At 57.3% G+C, this 20,722-nt stretch overlaps 2 protein-coding genes across 2 annotated transcripts in view; both read left to right on the forward strand.

Moving 5' to 3' along the window:
* The window catches only part of LOC119097302 (balbiani ring protein 3), a 64,786-nt gene extending 44,660 nt beyond the window's left edge, over positions 1-20,126 (forward strand). The window contains exons 17-23 of the mRNA XM_037220350.1: positions 2,478-2,711; positions 3,097-3,333; positions 4,046-4,276; positions 15,259-15,354; positions 16,104-16,238; positions 17,654-17,891; positions 20,048-20,126. Coding sequence (XP_037076245.1) covers positions 2,478-2,711; positions 3,097-3,333; positions 4,046-4,276; positions 15,259-15,354; positions 16,104-16,238; positions 17,654-17,891; positions 20,048-20,126 — 1,250 coding nt within the window. The remainder of the gene's footprint in view (positions 1-2,477; positions 2,712-3,096; positions 3,334-4,045; positions 4,277-15,258; positions 15,355-16,103; positions 16,239-17,653; positions 17,892-20,047) is intronic.
* LOC119096546 (collagen alpha-1(III) chain-like) lies at positions 9,352-14,394 on the forward strand. The gene has a single exon (XM_037219452.1). The coding sequence runs from the start codon at positions 10,015-10,017 to the stop codon at positions 14,170-14,172; it is 4,158 nt and encodes a 1,385-aa protein (XP_037075347.1). The 5' UTR covers positions 9,352-10,014; the 3' UTR covers positions 14,173-14,394.
* Positions 20,127-20,722: the final 596 nt, after the last annotated feature.

A 20,722-nucleotide genomic window follows, 5' to 3' on the forward strand; every position in this document is an offset into this window, starting at 1 on the left:
GGTACACATATCCTTCACTCAGTCTTGCTGACCCATTTTTCCCTCCACGCTCCCTGACCCTCGCCCTGATTCGGCGCTTTTCATAACGCGGGTTGATAGGCGGAGACGGTTAATGCGGTTTCTGGCGTTTCCAACGTAATACAGGAAGGGGTTAGCAGAAAACATCAGTGGATTGATCTCAGAAGAGATCTCGATTGGTACAAAAATGTCGTCTTTCGTACTAGTTATTTATTGTTAGGTCGGTAATTGATCCCATCATGGCAGGTCAAAGGTCAATATTTCCCCAAAATCACACTTTTTCAGCTTTACAACATCGTACCAAGGAGACCATAACTTATGGTGAGATGAAATTTAGCCAGGTGTGTTTCTTATTTAATTATCAGTATAACTGCATATATTTGTGTGTTTTTAGCATACCTTTACGATACATGGCTCCATTTACACGCGCCGGGGTGGCCGGCTGAATATCCTTCGGTCGGATGGGCGAGGGTCAACTGGACCCCCTGAGATCTCGGAAACTAAGATAACTAAAGACACCACATTCGCATTGCAGATTACCCTGTGCGTAAAATCCCTTGCATCAAAGTTTGAGGTTTCTAGAATATGAGCTTGGGGTCCAATAAGGTCAAGCAATGTCAAACTCCAGACTGGCCTCTCAAATGCCCTGAAACACTCCTCACGTAACGCCGTGAAGCCAGGTATCTGTTCTAAGCAAAAGGTCAATGAGTTAAGTGACCTTGTTTAACCTTCATAAGGCCAAGGTGACCAAGTGCCTTTGAGATTGTTCCTATTTTGCCATTCGAATAAAGGTCGGGGATTACGCCGGGTGATCTGTTCCTAAAAATAAAATGTTGACCTGCGTCATTTTTGTCAGTGACCTTCTCCGATCTTTAAAAAGCCCATATATTGCGGTTCTTGTCATGCATAATTTTGAAATGAGCGCCAGAAACTACCCCATAAAACCGAGCTCTCGAGTGAAAAGCGGGTTAGCTTTGACCTTGTTCTGACCTTCATACCTGCCCCTAGGTCAATTTGAAGTGGTTGTAATTCTAGGTGTCATTGATTTTCTGCTTAAGAAACTATTTTACATGTGTGTGACTTCATCTAACACTCCATTGTTGCATCGCATTGCACCATTCCCTAGAAAATTCCCATCCCCTGCCATAGGTTAGCAACCTTGAAATACACACCAAATTTTTCGCATCAAAAGATCTGCTATTCAATTCTCTACAGCTATTGCAAATTTGGTGCGACTACGACGCGCCCTTCCGAGATCATTCTGGAAAAACCTTGGGGGGAGGGGTCAATTTGACCCCGCCCACCCGTGCGCGTGTTCATGCAACAATGTCGGCCCGCCGCACGCATTCCGCGGCATCGTTCGCTGCCGCCCGCTGCCCGCGCTGCCGCCCGCCGCCCGCGGCGGCCTTAGATTGCCGTGCAGTGTTCCTAAAAAAACGCTGTTGCTCGGGAGCCAGAAAAGCTAGAAACACTTTTGGTGGGAAAACACGCGTAATGAACATCCATAGCCTAGTGAAAACTTGAGCGAAATTTCTAATACGCTGGAGAGGTATCCTCAAAAACCTCAAAGTGGTTGCATAAAAAATTATGCCCTCGCCCCTATCAGGACGTGAGTTGATAGACATACATTGCTTGTGCTGCACTGACGCAGTACCGGAGTGTTGCAAAATATGCAACGATTCAGTTATTTCGCTGCAGACCACTGCAGATCGTTGCTGCAGATTCAGACTGCCGTCAAACAGGTGAAAGGCGTGCTTTATCAGTGGCTGATCACGACGTTTTTCGGGCTTCTTGCCTATCGATTAGTATTGCTGTGACGTCATGTTCTCTGTGAGATCTTACAGCCTTCACGAGTTTATTCTGTTCAATGACTGCATGCGGATGTTGCAAATGATAACAAAGGCTTGCTGACGCAGAGCAATTGCGGCGCTTGCTCTGTAATGCCAATGACCAGCATATCACCTTTGGTTCTTGGCGGGCCACGAGCCACCAACCGCGATAATAAATGAGCGCGGCGAATACGGTCGCGAGCCTAGGCCACGCCTCGCAGGTCAACATAATCGTCACTTCTTCTGCTTCACGGGCGTTCGTCTCTGAATGTTCGTCGTGGCTCTTCACTGGTGAACCCGAATGACCCACCAAGCTGCTTGAGGCCGAAAAAATGAACAGCAAAACATGTGGTTATCGAAATTGTACCGAAGTTGACGAAGCTTCACCTCTATTCCTGGTTGTCGTAAGCTTACGACCGTCCACTTGTGTTCTTCTATACGAATTCCCACTTGTGTTCTCCGGTCAGCTATTCGGAATGTTTGCCATGAAGTCCCGAACACACAGGACTGAGTGCATCTCTCCTCAACTTCTACACCCTGTCGCCACACCCCAGCAGCCAGACAACCGTTCCTTCTGACCTCTTTGACCCTTCACCGCACCGTCTGACCTCAGTGACCTCTGCTCTCCAGCCCAGAAGGACGGTCGGTGCCCGGCGGCGGACTTCTGGAACCCGCGGACCCGCAGCTGCGAGGACCAGTGCGTGTACGACTTCCAGTGCTCCGGTGACGAGCGGTGCTGCAACAACGGCTGCGCGAGCGTCTGCGCACCGCCCGACCTGCGTAAACGCTGCGAGGACCGTGACTGCGAGGAGGGATACTCCTGCGTCGACGACGGCGTCAGTGACGCGCAGTGCGTTAGCACAGGTAAGGAGTCCTGGGCTGCCATGACTAGGGCCAATCCGTTTGGTTATCCATGCCGCATTATAGGCCATGTGTGCATCTCACGTGAACTCAAGAGAAGAAGTTGGGTCACACGGCTTTGCGAGATGTAGAGGCATTCACGTGATTATAAGCAACCAGCTGGTATGGTGGCGCCGCTGTGCGCTGCTGACCTGACGGCCACCTGCTCTGTGCACAGCGCCGCGGCCGGGCCGCTGTGCGTTGCTGACCTGACGGCCGCCTGCTCTGTGCACAGCGCCGCGGCCGGGCCGCTGTGCGCTGCTGACCTGACGGCCGCCTGCTCTGTGCACAGCGCCGCGGCCGGGCCGCTGTGCGCTGTTGACCTGACTGCCGCCTGCTCTGTGCGCAGCGCCGCGGCCGGGCCGCTGTCCGGTGGTGGCCCCCAGGGTGCGCTGTCCGGCGGACAGCAGCGACCAGTGCGAGTACGACGAGCAGTGTCCGGAGGGACTCAGGTGCTGCAATGCCGACGGCTGCGGCAACCGCTGCATGCCGGCCGACCTGCGCAAGCTCTGCGCCGACCTGACCTGCTCCGAGGGCACCGCGTGCGTCGGCAGCATCGCCGGCGACGCCCAGTGCTTATCGACGGGTCAGTGGGGGCGCGTGACGTTCTGGAGACCTTCTGGAGACCAGGACAACAAGGGCCGACGGTGTGCAGCTCTTTGGATGCATCGCGAGAAAGTTTATCAAAGTTATCCTACTGCGTTTATCAGACGTTCATGCGTTCATCAAATCGTGCTGACCACATTTTTGTTCTGAGAAAGGATTCCTGATGGCAGCCGTTCGATCGTAGTTGGCATTTTCACCGTTCATCTACCCTTGTTATGATAATGGGGGTTTACTTCACAAACCAGTCCTGACGTCTCTTTGCTGTTCAAAACAACCGTGCTCATCACACGGTTAAGTCACGAACGGAATAGACGATGGCGTCGCGGTTTCGCGCTGATAATACTTCACTGCTGGCAATTAATCTGATGAATTCTGGCCGTACGTGTACGGCACTTTTCCTTCCTTACCCCTGATTGCACGTGTTCGGGGTTTATGCACGAGCAGAGGAGGGGCTGTGGACAGTCGGTACGGGGACGCTGCAGCTCCCACGGGTCACTAGTCGATTTAATACGCTGCCAACTCTGACTGGTTCTCTGGCTCTCCGGCCCCTCTGCCGACGACACTAAACACTGCAACTGTGGGCTTGTGATAGCCAAATTAAGATCATAGAGTGCACCCTGTCTCGCACCTCTTGCAGCCAGACACGTTCGCCGCCTGTTTGAGTGGCGCTTGACCAGGCCTTCCGTCCCCAGCCGAGAAGCCTGGCCTCTGCCCGAGGGTCTCCAGCGACACGCTGCCCCGCGGCGGCTGCAGGAGCTCGTGCCAGTACGACTCGCAGTGCCTTAACGATTCCAAGTGCTGCTCCAACGGCTGCGCCAGCGTGTGCCGCAGGCCGCGCGCGCCCGACTGCGACACCATCAAGTGTCGTGTTGGCTTCCGGTGCACCGAAGACCGCGAGGGCAAGCCCTCCTGCACGGCTATACGTGAGTCTCGTGGGGCGGGTCCCGCCGATCGGTGGTCGGCCACTTGCTTGCTGCTGGCTGCGGAAGCGGGGGCGGTGAGACTCGCCGGAGGGCAAACCTGACCTGCATGGTAGCTTGGGGTAGAAACACATGATGTCAGAGGGGGCGGGTTTGATGACAGGCGTTGAGCTGAGAGCAGACACAGGTACGACGGTGTATGCATAGCGGCTGCATCTTGCATGGATATGCACGTGACATCTCTCACCGACTGGCTGCAGTGCACATAATTCTCTGGCATCTTGAAATGGAACCCATGGAGTATGCATCATCGGTTTCTCCTTTTCTTACTACTTTGTTATTAGTCACGAATAACAGAAACGAATCGTGAGAGAACATCCGGGATTTTTGCGTCCGAATAGGACGTTTCTGATCTCTGATCTAATGATGCACCTAACATTATCTCCTACAAGCACGTGGATCTTTGCTACACCTGTCCATTTCTACTGATGCATGAGCACAGCATGTGTGATCTTGGTATGCACTGCCCACGTTTTAGCACCGCGAGCATGTCGTGACCTTGCACGTTCTTTTAGCTGGCGGCGCAGCTGCGGCGACCGGCAGCGGCGGCGAGGGCGATCCCGACGCCCTCGATCCTTCCCTCGCCGACGACGACGCGACAGACGAGGACGGGTCGAAAGGGGGTAATGGCCGTAGGCGGGGCGGGGGTCGCTGGGGCGATGATTACCTGCCGCCGTACGGCGCCTTCACGCCCGGCTTCTACGAAGACGGCACGCCCATCCCGCCCGAGTTATTAGGAGAGGAGGGAGAGGGGCCGAGCGGACCAGGCGCACCCGGCACCGCCAGGGGCACGGTCTCCTCGCCATCCGATCCCGTCCCGCCGCCGCAGGACCTAGGGCTGGGATCGGCACCAGGCGGAAAAGGAGATGGGAAGGGAAACGCAGGCGCAGGCACCGGTGGAAAGGGAGACGGTGAGGGGTACCCAGGCACAGGCCCCGGTGGAAAGGAAGACAGCGAGGGGTACCCAGGCGCAGGCACCGGTGGAAGGGGAGACGGTGAGGGGTACCCTGGCGCAGGCCCCGGTGGAGAGGGAGACGGTGAGGGGTACCCAGGCGCAGGCACCGGTGGAAGGGGAGACGGTGAGGGGTACCCAGGCGCAGGCACTGGTGGAAAGGAAGACGGTGAGGGGTACCCAGGCGCAGCTACGGCGACCGGCAGCGGCGGCGAGGGCGATCCCGACGCCCTCGATCCTTCCCTCGCCGACGACGACGCGACAGACGAGGACGGGTCGAACAGGGATAATGGCCGTAGGCGGGGCGGGGGTCGCTGGGGCGATGATTACCTGCCGCCGTACGGCGCCTTCACGCCCGGCTTCTACGAAGACGGCACGCCCATCCCGCCCGAGTTATTAGGAGAGGAGGGAGAGGGGCCGAGCGGACCGGGCGAACCCGGCACCGCCAGGGGCACGGTCTCCTCGCCATCCGATCCCGTCCCGCCGCCACAGGACCTAGGGCTGGGATCGGCACCAGGCGGAAAAGGAGATGGGAAGGGAAACGCAGGCGCAGGCACCGGTGGAAAGGGAGACGGTGAGGGGTACCCAGGCGCAGGCCCCGGTGGAAAGGAAGACAGCGAGGGGTACCCAGGCGCAGGTCCCGGAGGAAAGGGAGACGGTGAGGGGTACCCGGGCGCAAGCACCGATGGAAAGGGAGACGGTGAGGGATACCCAGGCGCCGGCATCGGTGGAGAGGGAGACGGTGAGGGATACCCAGGCGCCGGCATCGGTGGAGAGGGAGACGGTGAGGGGTACCCAGGCGCAGGCCCCGGTGGAGAGGGAGACGGTGAGGGATACCCAGGCGCCGGCATCGGTGGAAAGGGAGACGGTGAGGGGTACCCAGGCGCAGGCCCCGGTGGAAAGGGAGACGGTGAGGGGTACCCAGGCGCAGGCCCCGGTGGAGAGGGAGACGGTGAGGGATACCCAGGCGCCGGCATCGGTGGAAAGGGAGACGGTGAGGGGGTACCCAGGCGCAGGCCCCGGTGGAAAGGGAGACGGTGAGGGGTACCCAGGCGCAGGCCCCGGTGGAGAGGGAGACGGTGAGGGATACCCAGGCGCCGGCATCGGTGGAAAGGGAGACGGTGAAGGGTACCCAGACGCAGGCACCCGTGGAAAGGAAGACGGTGAGGGATACCCAGGCGCCGGCATCGGTGGAGAGGGAGACGGTGAGGGATACCCAGGCGCCGGCATCGGTGGAGAGGGAGACGGTGAAGGGTACCCAGGCGCAGGCACCCGTGGAGAGGGAGACGGTGAGGGATACCCAGGCGCCGGCATCGGTGGAGAGGGAGACGGTGAAGGGTACCCAGGCGCAGGCACCCGTGGAAAGGGAAGCGGTAAGGGTGGCGCAAGCGCGGGCACCGGAACAGGTGCATCGGTCAAGGCAACCTCAGGAGAACCAGGTAAGAGTACCGGCAGAGGAGACCCCCAGACGGGTGGCGATGCAGAGCCAACGTCCGTGGGACCAGATGGCGTCTCTGTCGCCCCTGGCGGTGGGCTCCCGAAACCGACGTCGGATCAGCCGTCTGGTGCGACATCTGGCGACGAGACAGGAGCGGCTCGCCCAAGAGGCAGCCCAACCGTCATCGGCACCATCAAAACACTAGCAGGAGATCGAGCAGGTGCCCCCGGCGGTGTGGGATTAGGCCAGAAACCAGCGGGCTCGGGACTCGGAGGAACAAGCCCTGAGGGCAGCATTAAACCAGGCCTGCGAGGTACTGGAGAAGCGTCAGTCCCAGGAGCATCAGCAGGAGAGCCTGGCGGGCCGGGCCTAGGAGGAGCTGCACCTGAAGAGGAAGAAAGTGGCGTCAAGCCTGGCTCCCCAGCCGCGGGAAGTGACAAGCCACGTTCAAGGGACCACAGCAGCTACGGCTACCTTCCGCCGGACACCGAGTTCACGCCGGGGACCGCTGTCTACGAGGAAGATGGTCCCGAGGGTCCCGGCAAGCCCGGCTCGGGCACAGCCAGCGCAGATTCGCCATCCACCGCTGTGCCTCGGGACAGCGATGAAGAGCTAGGCTCTCCCGGCGGAGCGTATCCAAAGCCGAGTGGTGGAAGAGGTGGACCAGGATCTGGCCGTGGCCCATCAGGGTCTGGTGCAGGACAAGGATCACCAGGACCTGGTGGAATAGGATCTGGCGGCGGGCGCGGATCACCGGGTTTCGGCACTGTGCAAGGCTCACCAGGATCTGATGGACCGGGAGCTGGTGGTGGGCGAGGTCCATCTGGATCTGGAGGTAGACAAGGACCAGCAGGATCGGATGATGGACGTGGTACACCAGGGCCTGGTGGTGGACGTGGCACTCCAGGGTCCGGTAGTGATCGCGGCACACCAGGGTCCGGTGGCGGGCAAGGATCACCAGGGTCTGTAAGACCTGGACCAGGATATGGAGGTGGGGAGGGCCCGCCAGGGTCTGGTGGCGGGCAAGGATCGCCAGGCTCTGGAAGACCTGGATCTGGAGGTGGACAAGGCCCATCAGGCAGTGGAAGACCTGGATCTGGTGGTGGGCAGGGCCCGCCAGGGTCTGGTGAAGGGCAGGGATCACCAGGCACTGGAAGACCTGGATCTGGAGGTGGACAAGGCCCACCAGGATCCGGTGGCGGACGTGGCACACCAGGGTCCGGTGGCGGACGTGGCACACCAGGATCTGGTGGTGGACGTGGAACACCAGGGCCTGGTGGTGGACGTGGCACACCAGGGTCTGGAAGACCTGGATCTGGAGGTGGACAAGGTCCGTCAGGTACTGGAAGACCGGGATATGGAGGTGGGGAGGGTCCGCCAGGGTCTGGTGACGGGCAAGGACCGCCAGGCTCTGGAAGACCTGGCTCTGGAGGTGGACAAGGCCCATCAGGATCTGGTGGCGGACGTGGCACACCAGGGTCTGGTGGTGGTCGTGGCACACCAGGGTCCGGTGGTGGACGTGGCACACCAGGGCCTGGTGGTGGACGTGGCACACCAGGATCTGGTGGTGGACGTGGCACACCAGGGCCTGGTGGTGGACGTGGCACACCAGGCTCTGGAAGACCTGGATCTGGAGGTGGACAAGGTCCGCCAGGTAGTGGAAGACCAGGATATGGAGGTGGGGAGGGTCCGCCAGGGTCTGGTGACGGGCAAGGATCGCCAGGCTCTGGAAGACCCGGATCTGGAGATGGACAAGGCCCATCAGGAACTGGTGGCGGACGTGGCACACCAGGGTCTGGAGGTGGACGTGGCACGCCAGGGTCCGGTGATGGACGTGGCACACCAGGGCCTGGTGGTGGACGCGGCACACCAGGGTCCGGAAGACCTGGATCTGGAGGTAGACAAGGTCCGCCAGGTAGTGGAAGACCAGGATATGGAGGTGGGGAGGGTCCTCCAGGGTCTGGTGACGGGCAAGGATCGCCAGGCTCTGGAAGACCTGGATCTGGAGGTGGGCAAGGCCCACTAGGATCCGGTGGTGGACGTGGCACACCAGGGTCTGGTGGTGGACGTGGCACACCAGGGTCTGGTGGCGGACGTGGCACACCAGGGTCTGGTGGCGGACGTGGCACACCAGGGTCTGGTGCTGGACGTGGTACACCAGGGTCTGGAAGACCTGGATCTGGAGGTGGACAAGGCCCACCAGGTAGTGGAAGACCAGGATATGGAGGTGGGGAGGGTCCGCCAGGGTCTGGTGACGGGCAAGGATCTCCAGGCTCTGGAAGGCCTGGATCTGGAGATGGACAAGGCCCACCAGGCAGTGGAAGACCAGGATATGGAGGTGGGGAGGGTCCGCCAGGGTCTGGTGACGGGCAAGGATCGCCAGGCTCTGGAATACCTGGATCTGGAGGTGGGCAAGGTCCACCAGGATCCGGTGGTGGACGTGGCACACCAGGGCCTGGTGGTGGACGTGGCACACCAGGGTCTGGTGGTGGACGTGGCACACCAGGATCCGGTGGTGAACGTGGCACACCAGGGCCTGGTGGTGGACGTGGCACACCAGGGTCTGGTGGTGGACGTGGCACGCCAGGATCCGGTGGTGGACGTGGCACACCAGGGCCTGGTGGTGGACGTGGCACACCAGGGTCTGGTGGTGGACGTGGCACACCAGGATCCGGTGGTGGACGTGGCACACCAGGGCCTGGTGGTGGACGTGGCACACCAGGGTCCGGTGGTGGACGTGGCACGCCAGGATCTGGTGGTGGTCGTGGCAGACCAGGATCTTCGCTCCCAGACATCGGAGACGGATACCTTCTACCGGACAAGGAGTTCAAACCCCCGATCATTGGGTACGTTAGTGAGCCCCCAGATGTTCCGTTCCCTATAAGCCGGGCGACAACAGAGCAAAAGTCTATTTTGGATAAATCTGGAGAAAAAGTGAAATCTCCTGGACCGAGTATCCGACAGAGCGTTAGCCCACGTGAGCGCAAGTCGCAAACGCAGACTCAAGAGGGAGATGATTTACCTGGACTGAAAAATGCACAACAGTATTCGAAATATGCTAAGCCTGAGCTCGCTGGCGACACAAGTCCCGCCGCTGGAAACGAATACACCAGAAAAGCACCGGCCGGCTCGGAAGTCGGGGGATCTCGACGAACCTTTGCACCTGGTGACGCTCAGATCTTGTTGGACGAAGACGAGGCATCGCCTTTCCCCTCCGTTAAAAGCACACTACCCTCAGAGCGACCAGAATCCGTCCAAGTCAGCAGCAGCAAGCCTGAGCTTGATAGCAATATGCCGCTTCCCATACCTGGAGACGGGGAGGAGGACGGAATTTCCACGGCCAAGTCACCTGGCGCTCTCCTCGGAAGGCCTTTGGCTGCCAAGACGCCCAAAGTCGCTGGAACGTCCCCCGGAACACCAGCCGCCGAAAGTCCTGTCCCTGAGCTTGTTAGCAATATGCCGCTTCCCATACCTGGTGGCGAGGGAGAGGACGACTTTTCTCCGGCCAAGTCACCTATCACTGTCCTCGGCAGGCCCTCATCTCCAGTCGCTGGAACGTCCCCCGAGACACCGGTCGCCGGAAGTCCTGGCGCTGAGCTCATCAGCAACATGCCACTTCCCATACCTGGTGGCGAGGGAGAGGACGACTTTTCTCCGGCCAAGTCACCTATCACTGTCCTCGGCAGGCCCTCATCTCCAGTCGCTGGAACGTCCCCCGAGACACCGGTCGCCGGAAGTCCTGGCGCTGAGCTCATCAGCAACATGCCACTTCCCGTACCTGGTGGCGAGGGAGAGGACGATTTCGGAACACCGGTCGCCGAAAGTCCTGGCGCTGATATAATACCGACTGAATATGGTCTGGGAGACGCGAAAGTGCCGAATTCCGTCATCACGGCGCCTCAGATTGCAAGTACAACGCCGGAACTTGCAGCTGATGAAGAACAGAATCCTGCAAGACCTGCGACTACTAAAGACGCGCCCAGTGAGAATGCTGAAAATGTGGGTGTCTCCACACAGCCCAAGACAAAACCAGTCTCACCAGTTCCTGAACAAGGCCCAACAGCTGAGATCTCCGAAAGCAAAAGCGGCACTTCGCAACCCCCCAGATATGGTGTTTCGAACAGCTACCTGCCGCCCAGTTCTGACTTCAAACCACCCCAGTCTGCGTACGGTGATCTTTCCCCGCCGACACCTGCCAAATCTGACAGACCCGATACAGCAAAAATTCCAACCTCTGAGAAATCGCCGGGCAGAGAATCATCAAGCTCGCCGGGCACTGGAGGCACCCCAGACACTCCTGGCAGCGGAGGATTCCAGGGTGCACCGGGCAGAGGATCACCAGGATCACCGGGTACTGGAGGTACCCCAGGCGTTCCTGGTATAGGAGGCTCTCTGGGTGCCCCCGGTAGAGGATCACCAGGATCACCGGGTACTGGAGGTACCCCAGGCACTCCTGGCAGCGGAGGATCCCGGGGTGAACCGGGCAGAGGATCACCAGGATCACCGGGTACTGGAGGTACCCTAGGCGTTCCTGGTATAGGAGGCTCTCCGGGTGCCCCCGGTAGAGGATCACCAGGATCACCAGGCACTGGAGGTACCCCAGGCATTCCTGGCAGCGGAGGATCCCGGGGTGAGCCGAGCAGAGGATCACCAGGATCACCGGGTACTGGAGGTACCCCAGGCGTTCCTGGTATAGGAGGCTCTCCGGGTGCCCCCGGTAGAGGATCACCAGGATCACCAGGCACTGGAGGTACCCCAGGCACTCCTGGCAGTGGAGAATACTCGGGTGCCCCGGGCAGAGGATCACCAGGATCACCGGGTACTGGAGGTACCCCAGGCACTCCTGGCAGCGGAGGATCCCGGGGTGAACCGGGCAGAGGATCACCAGGATCACCGGGTACTGGAGGTACCCTAGGCGTTCCTGGTATAGGAGGCTCTCCGGGTGCCCCCGGTAGAGGATCACCAGGATCACCAGGCACTGGAGGTACCCCAGGCATTCCTGGCAGCGGAGGATCCCGGGGTGAGCCGGGCAGAGGATCACCAGGATCACCGGGTACTGGAGGTACCCCAGGCGTTCCTGGTATAGGAGGCTCTCCGGGTGCCCCCGGTAGAGGATCACCAGGATCACCAGGCACTGGAGGTACCCCAGGCACTCCTGGCAGTGGAGAATACTCGGGTGCCCCGGGCAGAGGATCACCAGGATCACCGGGTACTGGAGGTACCCCAGGCACTCCTGGCAGCGGAGGATCCCGGGGTGAACCGGGCAGAGGATCACCAGGATCACCGGGTACTGGAGGTACCCTAGGCGTTCCTGGTATAGGAGGCTCTCCGGGTGCCCCCGGTAGAGGATCACCAGGATCACCAGGCACTGGAGGTACCCCAGGCATTCCTGGCAGCGGAGGATCCCGGGGTGAACCGGGCAGAGGATCACCAGGATCACCGGGTACTGGAGGTACCCCAGGCGTTCCTGGTATAGGAGGCTCTCCGGGTGCCCCCGGTAGAGGATCACCAGGATCACCAGGCACTGGAGGTACCCCAGGCACTCCTGGCAGTGGAGAATACTCGGGTGCCCCGGGCAGAGGATCACCAGGATCACCGGGTACTGGAGGTACCCCAGGCACTCCTGGCAGCGGAGGATCCCGGGGTGAACCGGGCAGAGGATCACCAGGATCACCGGGTACTGGAGGTACCCTAGGCATTCCTGGTATAGGAGGCTCTCCGGGTGCCCCCGGTAGAGGATCACCAGGATCACCAGGCACTGGAGGTACCCCAGGCATTCCTGGCAGCGGAGGATCCCGGGGTGAACCGGGCAGAGGATCACCAGGATCACCGGGTACTGGAGGTACCCCAGGCGTTCCTGGTATAGGAGGCTCTCCGGGTGCCCCCGGTAGAGGATCACCAGGATCACCAGGCACTGGAGGTACCCCAGGCACTCCTGGCAGTGGAGAATACTCGGGTGCCCCGGGCAGAGGATCACCAGGATCACCGGGTACTGGAGGTACCCCAGGCACTCCTGGCAGCGGAGGATCTCGAGGTGCACCGGGCAGAGGATCACCAGGCTCACCGGGCACTGGAGGTACCCCAGGCACTCCTGGAAGAGGAGGCTCTCCGGGTGCCCCCGGCAGAGGATCACCAGGATCACCAGGCACTGGAGGTACCCCAGGCGTTCCTGGAAGAGGAGGCTCTCCGGGTGCCCCCGGCAGAGGATCACCAGGATCACCAGGCACTGGAGGTACCCCAGGCACTCCTGGCAGTGGAGGATACTCGGGTGCCCCGGGCAGAGGATCACCAGGATCACCGGGTACTGGAGGTACCCCAGGCACTCCTGGCAGCGGAGGATCCCGGGGTGAACCGGGCAGAGGATCACCAGGATCACCGGGTACTGGAGGTATCCCAGGCGTTCCTGGTATAGGAGGCTCTCCGGGTGCCCCCGGTAGAGGATCACCAGGATCACCAGGCACTGGAGGTACCCCAGGCATTCCTGGCAGCGGAGGATCCCGGGGTGAACCGGGCAGAGGATCACCAGGATCACCAGGCACTGGAGGTACCCCAGGCATTCCTGGCAGCGGAGGATCCCGGGGTGAACCGGGCAGAGGATCACCAGGATCACCGGGTACTGGGGGTACCCCAGGCGTTCCTGGTATAGGAGGATCCCCCGGTGCCCCGGGCAGAGGATCACCAGGATCACCAGATACTGGAGGTATCGAAGACACCTATTTCTATGGAGGATACTCGTATGCCCCGCCGGGCCAAGGATCACTAAGATTACCGGGTACTTTAGGCACCCCAGGCACTCCTGGCGGCGGAGGATCATCGGTTGCTCCAGGCGAAGGACCACCAGGCTCACCGGGAACTGGAGGTACCCCAGGCACTGCTGGCAGTGGAGGATACAAGTATGCCCCGCCGGGCAGAGGATCACTAGGATCACCAGGTATTGAAGGTACCCCAGGCACTCCTGGCAAAGGAGGAGCTCTGGGTGCACCGGACAGGGGATCACCAGGATCACCGGGTACTTTAGGCACCCCAGGCACTCCTGGCAGTGGAGGAAACCAAGGTGCCCCGGGCGGAGGATCACCAGGGTCACCGGGGTCACCGGGTACTGGAGGGGAATCCACACAGGGACAGCGACCACGACCCCCGTACAATGAGCCCGACTCGAGACTAGGCCCGCAGCCGGCTGCAGCCAAGCTGGAGCCCTCGCCCCGCCGTCCCCGTCCACCTTTCTCCCAACCGGAGACACCCGTCCGCGTCCCAGCTCGTCCAAATCGTCTGCCGACCTCTCCGCGCCCGAGCCATGGCGGATCGCGGCCCTCGCTGCCGCCCTTCGACGCTGACGCCATGCCTGACTACGAGCCCAAGTTCGGCATGCGGCTCGTGCCGAAGACAAAGAGGCCGACGGTGGAGCAGGAGCTTGAGGAGTACCTTGGCTACCTTCCTCCGCTGGTCTAGACGTTTCTTCGCGATGGTGTGAAGGCGTGTGGAAGGGCAGGCTTCTCATTAGACCGTGAGAGCCGTACTGACCCCTGGCCTCCGGCTGTGCTCCGTGGCCAGAATGGTCGGTATCGATAAGTGTGCTTAACTCGTATTCGCGTTAACTTGCTAATGACTGCTTGCGTCAACCTATTTTTGCTCGCTTTAAGCGTGGAAATAAATCGAAAATAAATAACGAACTGGATATTTGTGTGTGTTTGATTGGTGACGTGCCGGACATCTCCGACAACTCGAGGCCACCGCTACCGCGCTGTCAAAAATGTCAAAGTTTTCGCCCTATATATTTATCGAGCAAATTTTTAAACATGCTTTGATGCCGTCAATTCGTTGAAATTGCAACTACAAGCAGTCAGCTGCTATGCAATCCGGTTTTTCGGCCATCAGTCAAACGCTGACAGTCGATTGGTGTGCCTCTGACTCACAAGCCTAATCCACCGGGTCGGCCCGTCCGCCTGCTTAATCTCCGGACGACACGATGCAACTCCTCGAATAACCTTGGCCTTTCACCTTTGGACCACCTTCCTGGAAATCCTGTCATGCATAACGTTTCTCATTCCCAGCGGTGCAGGCAACGTCGGCCGACTCGAGCAGTCTTCATCACGGCGCGGCTGCTAATCCGATGTTAGCGGACGTCTCCAGCGGGAATCTCGCCGGAATCTCGCCGCCCAAGGTCGTGCAGCTCCGTACCGCGCCGGATCGTCGTCGAACGGCGTCTGCGGAGATGTCATTACGCCCCTCCGGGCTCCGGCTCAGTCGGCTCAGCGAGCCGTCCTCCCCCGCCGCCCTAATCGGCTTTGGGCTGTATGGGGCGGGGCTGCGAGCCGCGCGGCTTGATGGCGGCGGTCGCGTGGCGGCGGGCCGGCCTCCGCGGCGAGCCCCAGACCAGCGTCAGGCCCTGACGGGATCGGCACTCACGGCGCGGCCCTGGTCAGCCGTCGCTGTGGTCGTGATGGCGTTGGCGTTGCCGTGTTACTGTTGCGGCGTCACGCTCGGGCGCCGCCAGATCCGCCACAAGGCAGTGACGTCAACGGCCGTCTGTTGCAGCCTGCAAGCAGGACGGGGATATCATAGACATCGAATGCAACAGCTGCACCTGCATCAACAAGTTCCTGCTGTGCTCGCAGGAAGAGTGTCCCCCGGGTAAGTCTAGTAAGAGAAAGCTGTCGGTTTCGGGATTGCAATGCTTTATGATCTTCTGGCTCTTAGACGCAAAATATCGTGAGATGAGGCGGTATTTGTTAGGAATAAGCATGTTGCGGCAAACTCCAATCTCGAGTCACTAATATGTCACGAGTCAAATCAGCGGGATGACGACTTTCGCTGATCTTTACAGAATGTCACGAGTCAAATCAGGGGGATGACTTTCGCTGATCTGTATAGAATGTCACGAGTCAAATCAGCGGGATGACGGCTTTCGCTGATCTGTATAGAATGTCACGAGTCAAATCAGCGGGATGGCGACTTTCGCTGATCTGTACAGAATGTCACAAGTCAAATCAGCGGGATGACGGCTTTCGCTGATCTGTACAGAATGTCACAAGTCAAATCAGCGGGATGACGGCTTTCGCTGGTCTGCACAGAATGTCACAAGTCAAATCAGCGGGACGACGGCTTTCGCTGATCTGTACTGAATGCAATACAAACGAACGTAGGAAAACAACAGAGCTCAGGACCTGCTTTTGCTGACGGCTGGTGAAGCGGCACGCCCTGCCAGGCGTTGTAACACCAGGCATTATCGGGAGCAAGGAGCTAATATGAGCGTCCTCATCTCGCTCGTCGTTCCGGGATCGGTGCTGTTCTCGCCGCACAGAGGCCATGGCGGCGTGATGTACCGTTCGATAAGCCATAGCATATTCACTCACTGCGTGGTCGTCGCTACTTCATTTCAGTTAAGCCCGGATTCTGCCCAAAGCTCACCAAAGGATACAAGGGCAAATGTGTCGAAGAGTGCACCAGCGACTACAACTGTGAATCCGACAGCAAGTGCTGTAACACGGGCTGTGGTCATACCTGTCAGAACTCAGGTGAGTCACGAGTGTAGGTGTTCCGCTCCGAGCCCAAACAGCTCTGCGGGTCACAGTGAGCGGTGGCGCCGGACATTTCGGTCATTTGGCCGTTTTTGATTTGTCAGTTCCGAAAAATGTCACAAAGGCCCGGCTTCTGGACCATTAACTCATTTGATTCTCATTTCGTTGCGGATGATGCCGAACGATAAATATTTTTTAGACCCATTGCCTTAAACTCTAGTTCAATCAGTTATCAATTTGACAGAGAGCATCACTTCCCTGAAAACAGAACTAAGCAGCTAGATGCATGCTCGACTTAGCATTTCCAGTCTAGTCAGTGTCATCGTACTCTAAATGTTATTTGCACAGCTCAATTTGCTCGCCGATTTTGCGGATTGCTTGGTAAAAATAAAACAAGTGAGTCTCGCGAAAGCCGGAAAGTAGGTTCTCACTTAATGATCTCAAGGACACGACGCACTGCTCAGGTGCGAATAGGCACTGCAACCGTTACGAGCTCAGGAAAATCCTCAGGCCATTCGGCCAGCATGGGAACATTGCTCAACAGCAAGGATGTTGGTCGGATACCGGTGCATGGCCGCTGGCAGACCCAAGGCGTGACGTAAGGCAGTGGTACACGCGCAGTAAGACGAAGAGAGTAAGGCAATGTGTCGTTGTCAGAGCAGATCTGACACGGTCCGGACGGCGATGTCGGACAGTCTGGGATTACGAGATCCGAAGTCTGTGTTCTTTGCAGCTCTGGATACCTTAAATTTGTTTCACTGTTGTACATTTCAAACGTTGCACTCTTTGATTAAGCCAATGATTAAAATCGCATAAAGGGTACTTAGCAAAAGGTTCTGCGGTTTACTACGCCACGACGCTGACACAGCTTCCCCGGATCTTGCCTTTCAAACTGCGCTTATACAACATGCAGCGGCGATTACGATTTAGTTTAGAGCGCATCGGTTGCTGTAGGCTTGTTTGTTTAGGTCGGCTTACAGTAATGACAAGCATGAAGTAGCCACTAGTTACTTAGGCTTGCAGGACGCAAGGAATCTGTGTCGAGCGCATATACACTTCCTCCGCGCTCACAGGATCAGTGTCACCTGTTTAACAGTGCCGTAAATTGCTCCAATCGGGAGGGCACAGTTCACGCCTTATCTGGTCCACTTACTAGATAATGCCGGCGCACGTGCTTCATCTAACGTGGCGCCGTTCGTTAGAGATTGCTGGAGACGACTCATCACCCAGGTGTTCCGTTCTCACCAAACATAACGCAAAATGACAGCAGCAGCCGGAACACCCAATAACACCTATCGACCACCACCTAACGTGGCGCCGCCTGCCGAACAGTGCCGGTCCCCACCTAACGTGGTGCCGCCTGCCGGACGGCGTGCCGACCACCACCTAACGTGGCGCCGCCTGCCGGACAGTGCCGGAGGTCGTGCATCCGTGCCGGACGGTGCGGTTCCGCTGCGGGGATGAGACCCGGTGCGCGGCAACGCGCGGCCTCTGCCAACCGGGCAAGACGTGCCCTCTCTCGCCACTCTGCGTGAGCCGGACCGCGCCATTCTGCGAGAGCTGTCCTCCGGGCAAGGTGTGCGTGCTGCAGAAGCAGGCGTGCCCCAACGGCGGCTGCTACCGACAGCCCATCTGCGTCCAGCTGTACAGGTACTGAGCAGACCGGGCGGCGCGGGGTGCTGTGGAACGCACCACTGGCAGTGGGTCACTGACGCTCACCGGCAGGTGGGCTTAGTAGTCTCATTGGAAGGGTCTTGACATGTCCTGACCCTTTGGTCTTGCCTTCTTTGTTACGGACGCGGTGCGCATGGTCTGCTTGTGTGGGTGATATTATGAGATGGGCTTATCTTTATTTCCGTTTTGGAACAAAGCGGTGTTATTCGAGCCTCCAAAGATTTTTCAAGATGTGTCTTCGTAATCATTGAGCTAAGTCGTGATAGGCTAAAATTTTTAATTGTGTATCTGATGGCTCGAGGTAGATTTGAGAGGAATTTTCAGCTCTTTACATGAAGCTGAGCTCTATGGGATTCAAGTGAATTCAGTTGGCAGAATTGAACTCTGATTTTATTCTTCACAGGTTTGTTGATGTCTGCAATGCTCCTGGTTATGATATACCAGAGTATTAACACTGTATGAGGGCGATTATGGCGCAGCACCACATCATCCGTTCTCCGGTGTTAATAGTTAGGCATAGAAATGATGCGTGCTATTTGCTATCACTCGATTTTTGTTTCACAGTTAGCTCCCGATGGCTTGTTGCGCAAATTAACTTATGGAAAAGTAATTAAACGGAGTTTAGATTCAATAATCACGTCGAACATTTCCAAGCTGTCTGTCGACACACGTTCAGGTCGGGGTGGTAGTCGTTTTGCCCTCTCCATGCAAAGTTTTTCAGAATTATTTCCGAAAGCCGTGGCATAGCCACGCACAACTTTCCTTCGGTATAAGAAATTGAACAGGAGGTGTTTTTGTATAAACAATGGGGTAATTGCCCTGTACTGTCGCTGACCTATGGCAGGTCAAAGTCAGGCGCTGAAAGCGAAGACGGTTCCTGGGGAATCCTCCAACAGGATGTGATAACGGAGTGTTAAAGCCATGCATCTCTGAGATAGTCCGAAAATCAAATAATAGAATATGGAATAAATACAATTCGTTTCGACCTTATGGCATACATGATGGTCAGATTGAGGTAAAAATCAACCTGCTTTTTATTAGGAATGCTGTTCCGTGGGTAATTTCCAATGCTCGATTCGAATTAATTAGTCCCAGCGACCGCAGCACACATCTTCCATGAACATCTTAAGGATCAGAGTTAAGGGTTAGATTAGGGCAATGACTTGAAGTCGTCCAGGTCAATGGTTTGTCTTAGGAGCAATGCGCCTAGCGTAATTCTGGGCGCTTATTCAAATAAAAACAAAACCAAAACAGTCTAGTAAGTTTTTGGTCACCATGACCTTCTTAAGGTTAACAAGGTCATTAACCTGAAATCAACATCATTGGCCTTTCGCTTAGGACTAGTATCCAAATTCAAGGCGGTTACATGGGGAGGTCGGGGAACTTTTGAACACCGATCTAGATTTCGACCTTGTGTGACCAAATGTGGCTCGAAGAACATGACCTAGGAATCTTAAATTTTGACACAAGCGAATTTACACGCAGGGCAATCCATCCCATGAATTTGGTGTCTCTAGTTCCGTTGATTTTGAGACCTTAGGGCGGTGGTCAAATTGACCGCCCCCCCCCCCCCCCCTCCAACGAGCGCGTGGTATTCAGTCGGCCAGCCGGGCGCGCGACAAAACTCTTGACGACTAAAACTGCCATAACAGTGCCCAAACTCTTATTCATGATAGTGTAAACAATCCGGAACCCCCAACTCCTAAAAGCTCTGCGTGATAGTCCATCATCCTTTTACATTCAGCTCTTCTTTCTCTCTCTTTAGCATGAATCGACAAGACACATTGGCTTCCATTATATATATTAGATCTCATGTCCACATGTAGATTAGATCCCGACAAATCGCCTAAGCCCACTCCATAGTATCCATAACCGGCAGCTTAATAACATCCCAGGAAGGTCGATTTAGACCCCATGGCAGTTTATCGTATTATCAGCCGAGCTGGATTGGGGCCAACCCTCTGTTTAGGTCCCCCCAGAACATCGTTGCCCTGAAGTGCGCGGTCCCAGTGCATAATTCGCGCTGGATCAGTTTCTGCGCTGTCAGTCTATAAGACCATGCGCGTTCATATAGGAATCTCGGGTCATCGAATACCCATGACAACCAGGACTGATATTTTGCTTGCCCACAGTGACGACACGATATTCGAAGAGGATGAAGAGCTCGAGCTGGCTGTAGTGGCCAAGCAAAACCCCAAGAAGTTCTTCTGATTTAGCATCCGCTGAAGCGACGACATAGCAGAAGACGACGAAGTTTATTTATTGATAGCGAGTGTTTTGGCGGTGTGCGGTGTCAATGACACGGTTGGATTATGAACTCTCCCATAGACTGTTGGATACTGGGTTTTTCGGCTGACTTAGCCTTCTCTGACCTTTGGTCATCGCACCTGAATTTACTTTAGTGACGACGGTCCTGCGCCGAAACCTGGTGGTGCTTCATTTTACGCCTTCATAGCCGTTTAGAATCTGGTTCTTTTGCCCATTGGGCAACGCAGCACTGTTTTCTTTTATCGGGCATTGCCATCGTGGAGACCGAGAGGAATGCCTGCAATCGAGGCGGCAAAGTATTCGCACGAGAGAGTATGGAATAAGCTAGCATATTAGGGGAAACATATTTTAGCTGCTTGTGATACGTCAAAAGTCACTATAGTGATATCGTGTGCACTGACTATTTCTAATGCCCGCTTGCCGGCGCACTAGAATGTCATCCACCGAACATGTTACCATTTAAAAAACGTGTTACAATGCGTGCATATATTTATCAGTATCTAGCTCTGGTCACAGCATAGTGTTTATATGTGAATGTC

Source organism: Pollicipes pollicipes, unplaced genomic scaffold (assembly GCF_011947565.3).
Source record: "Pollicipes pollicipes isolate AB1234 unplaced genomic scaffold, Ppol_2.1 Scaffold_4295;HRSCAF=5057_pilon_pilon_pilon, whole genome shotgun sequence".
NCBI classification, from domain to species: domain Eukaryota; kingdom Metazoa; phylum Arthropoda; class Thecostraca; order Pollicipedomorpha; family Pollicipedidae; genus Pollicipes; species Pollicipes pollicipes.

Bases quoted from the DNA above. Each gene is read 5' to 3' on its own strand.
- LOC119096546 (XM_037219452.1), top strand. From the start codon at position 10,015: ATGCCGCTTCCCATACCTGGAGACGGGGAGGAGGACGGAATTTCCACG.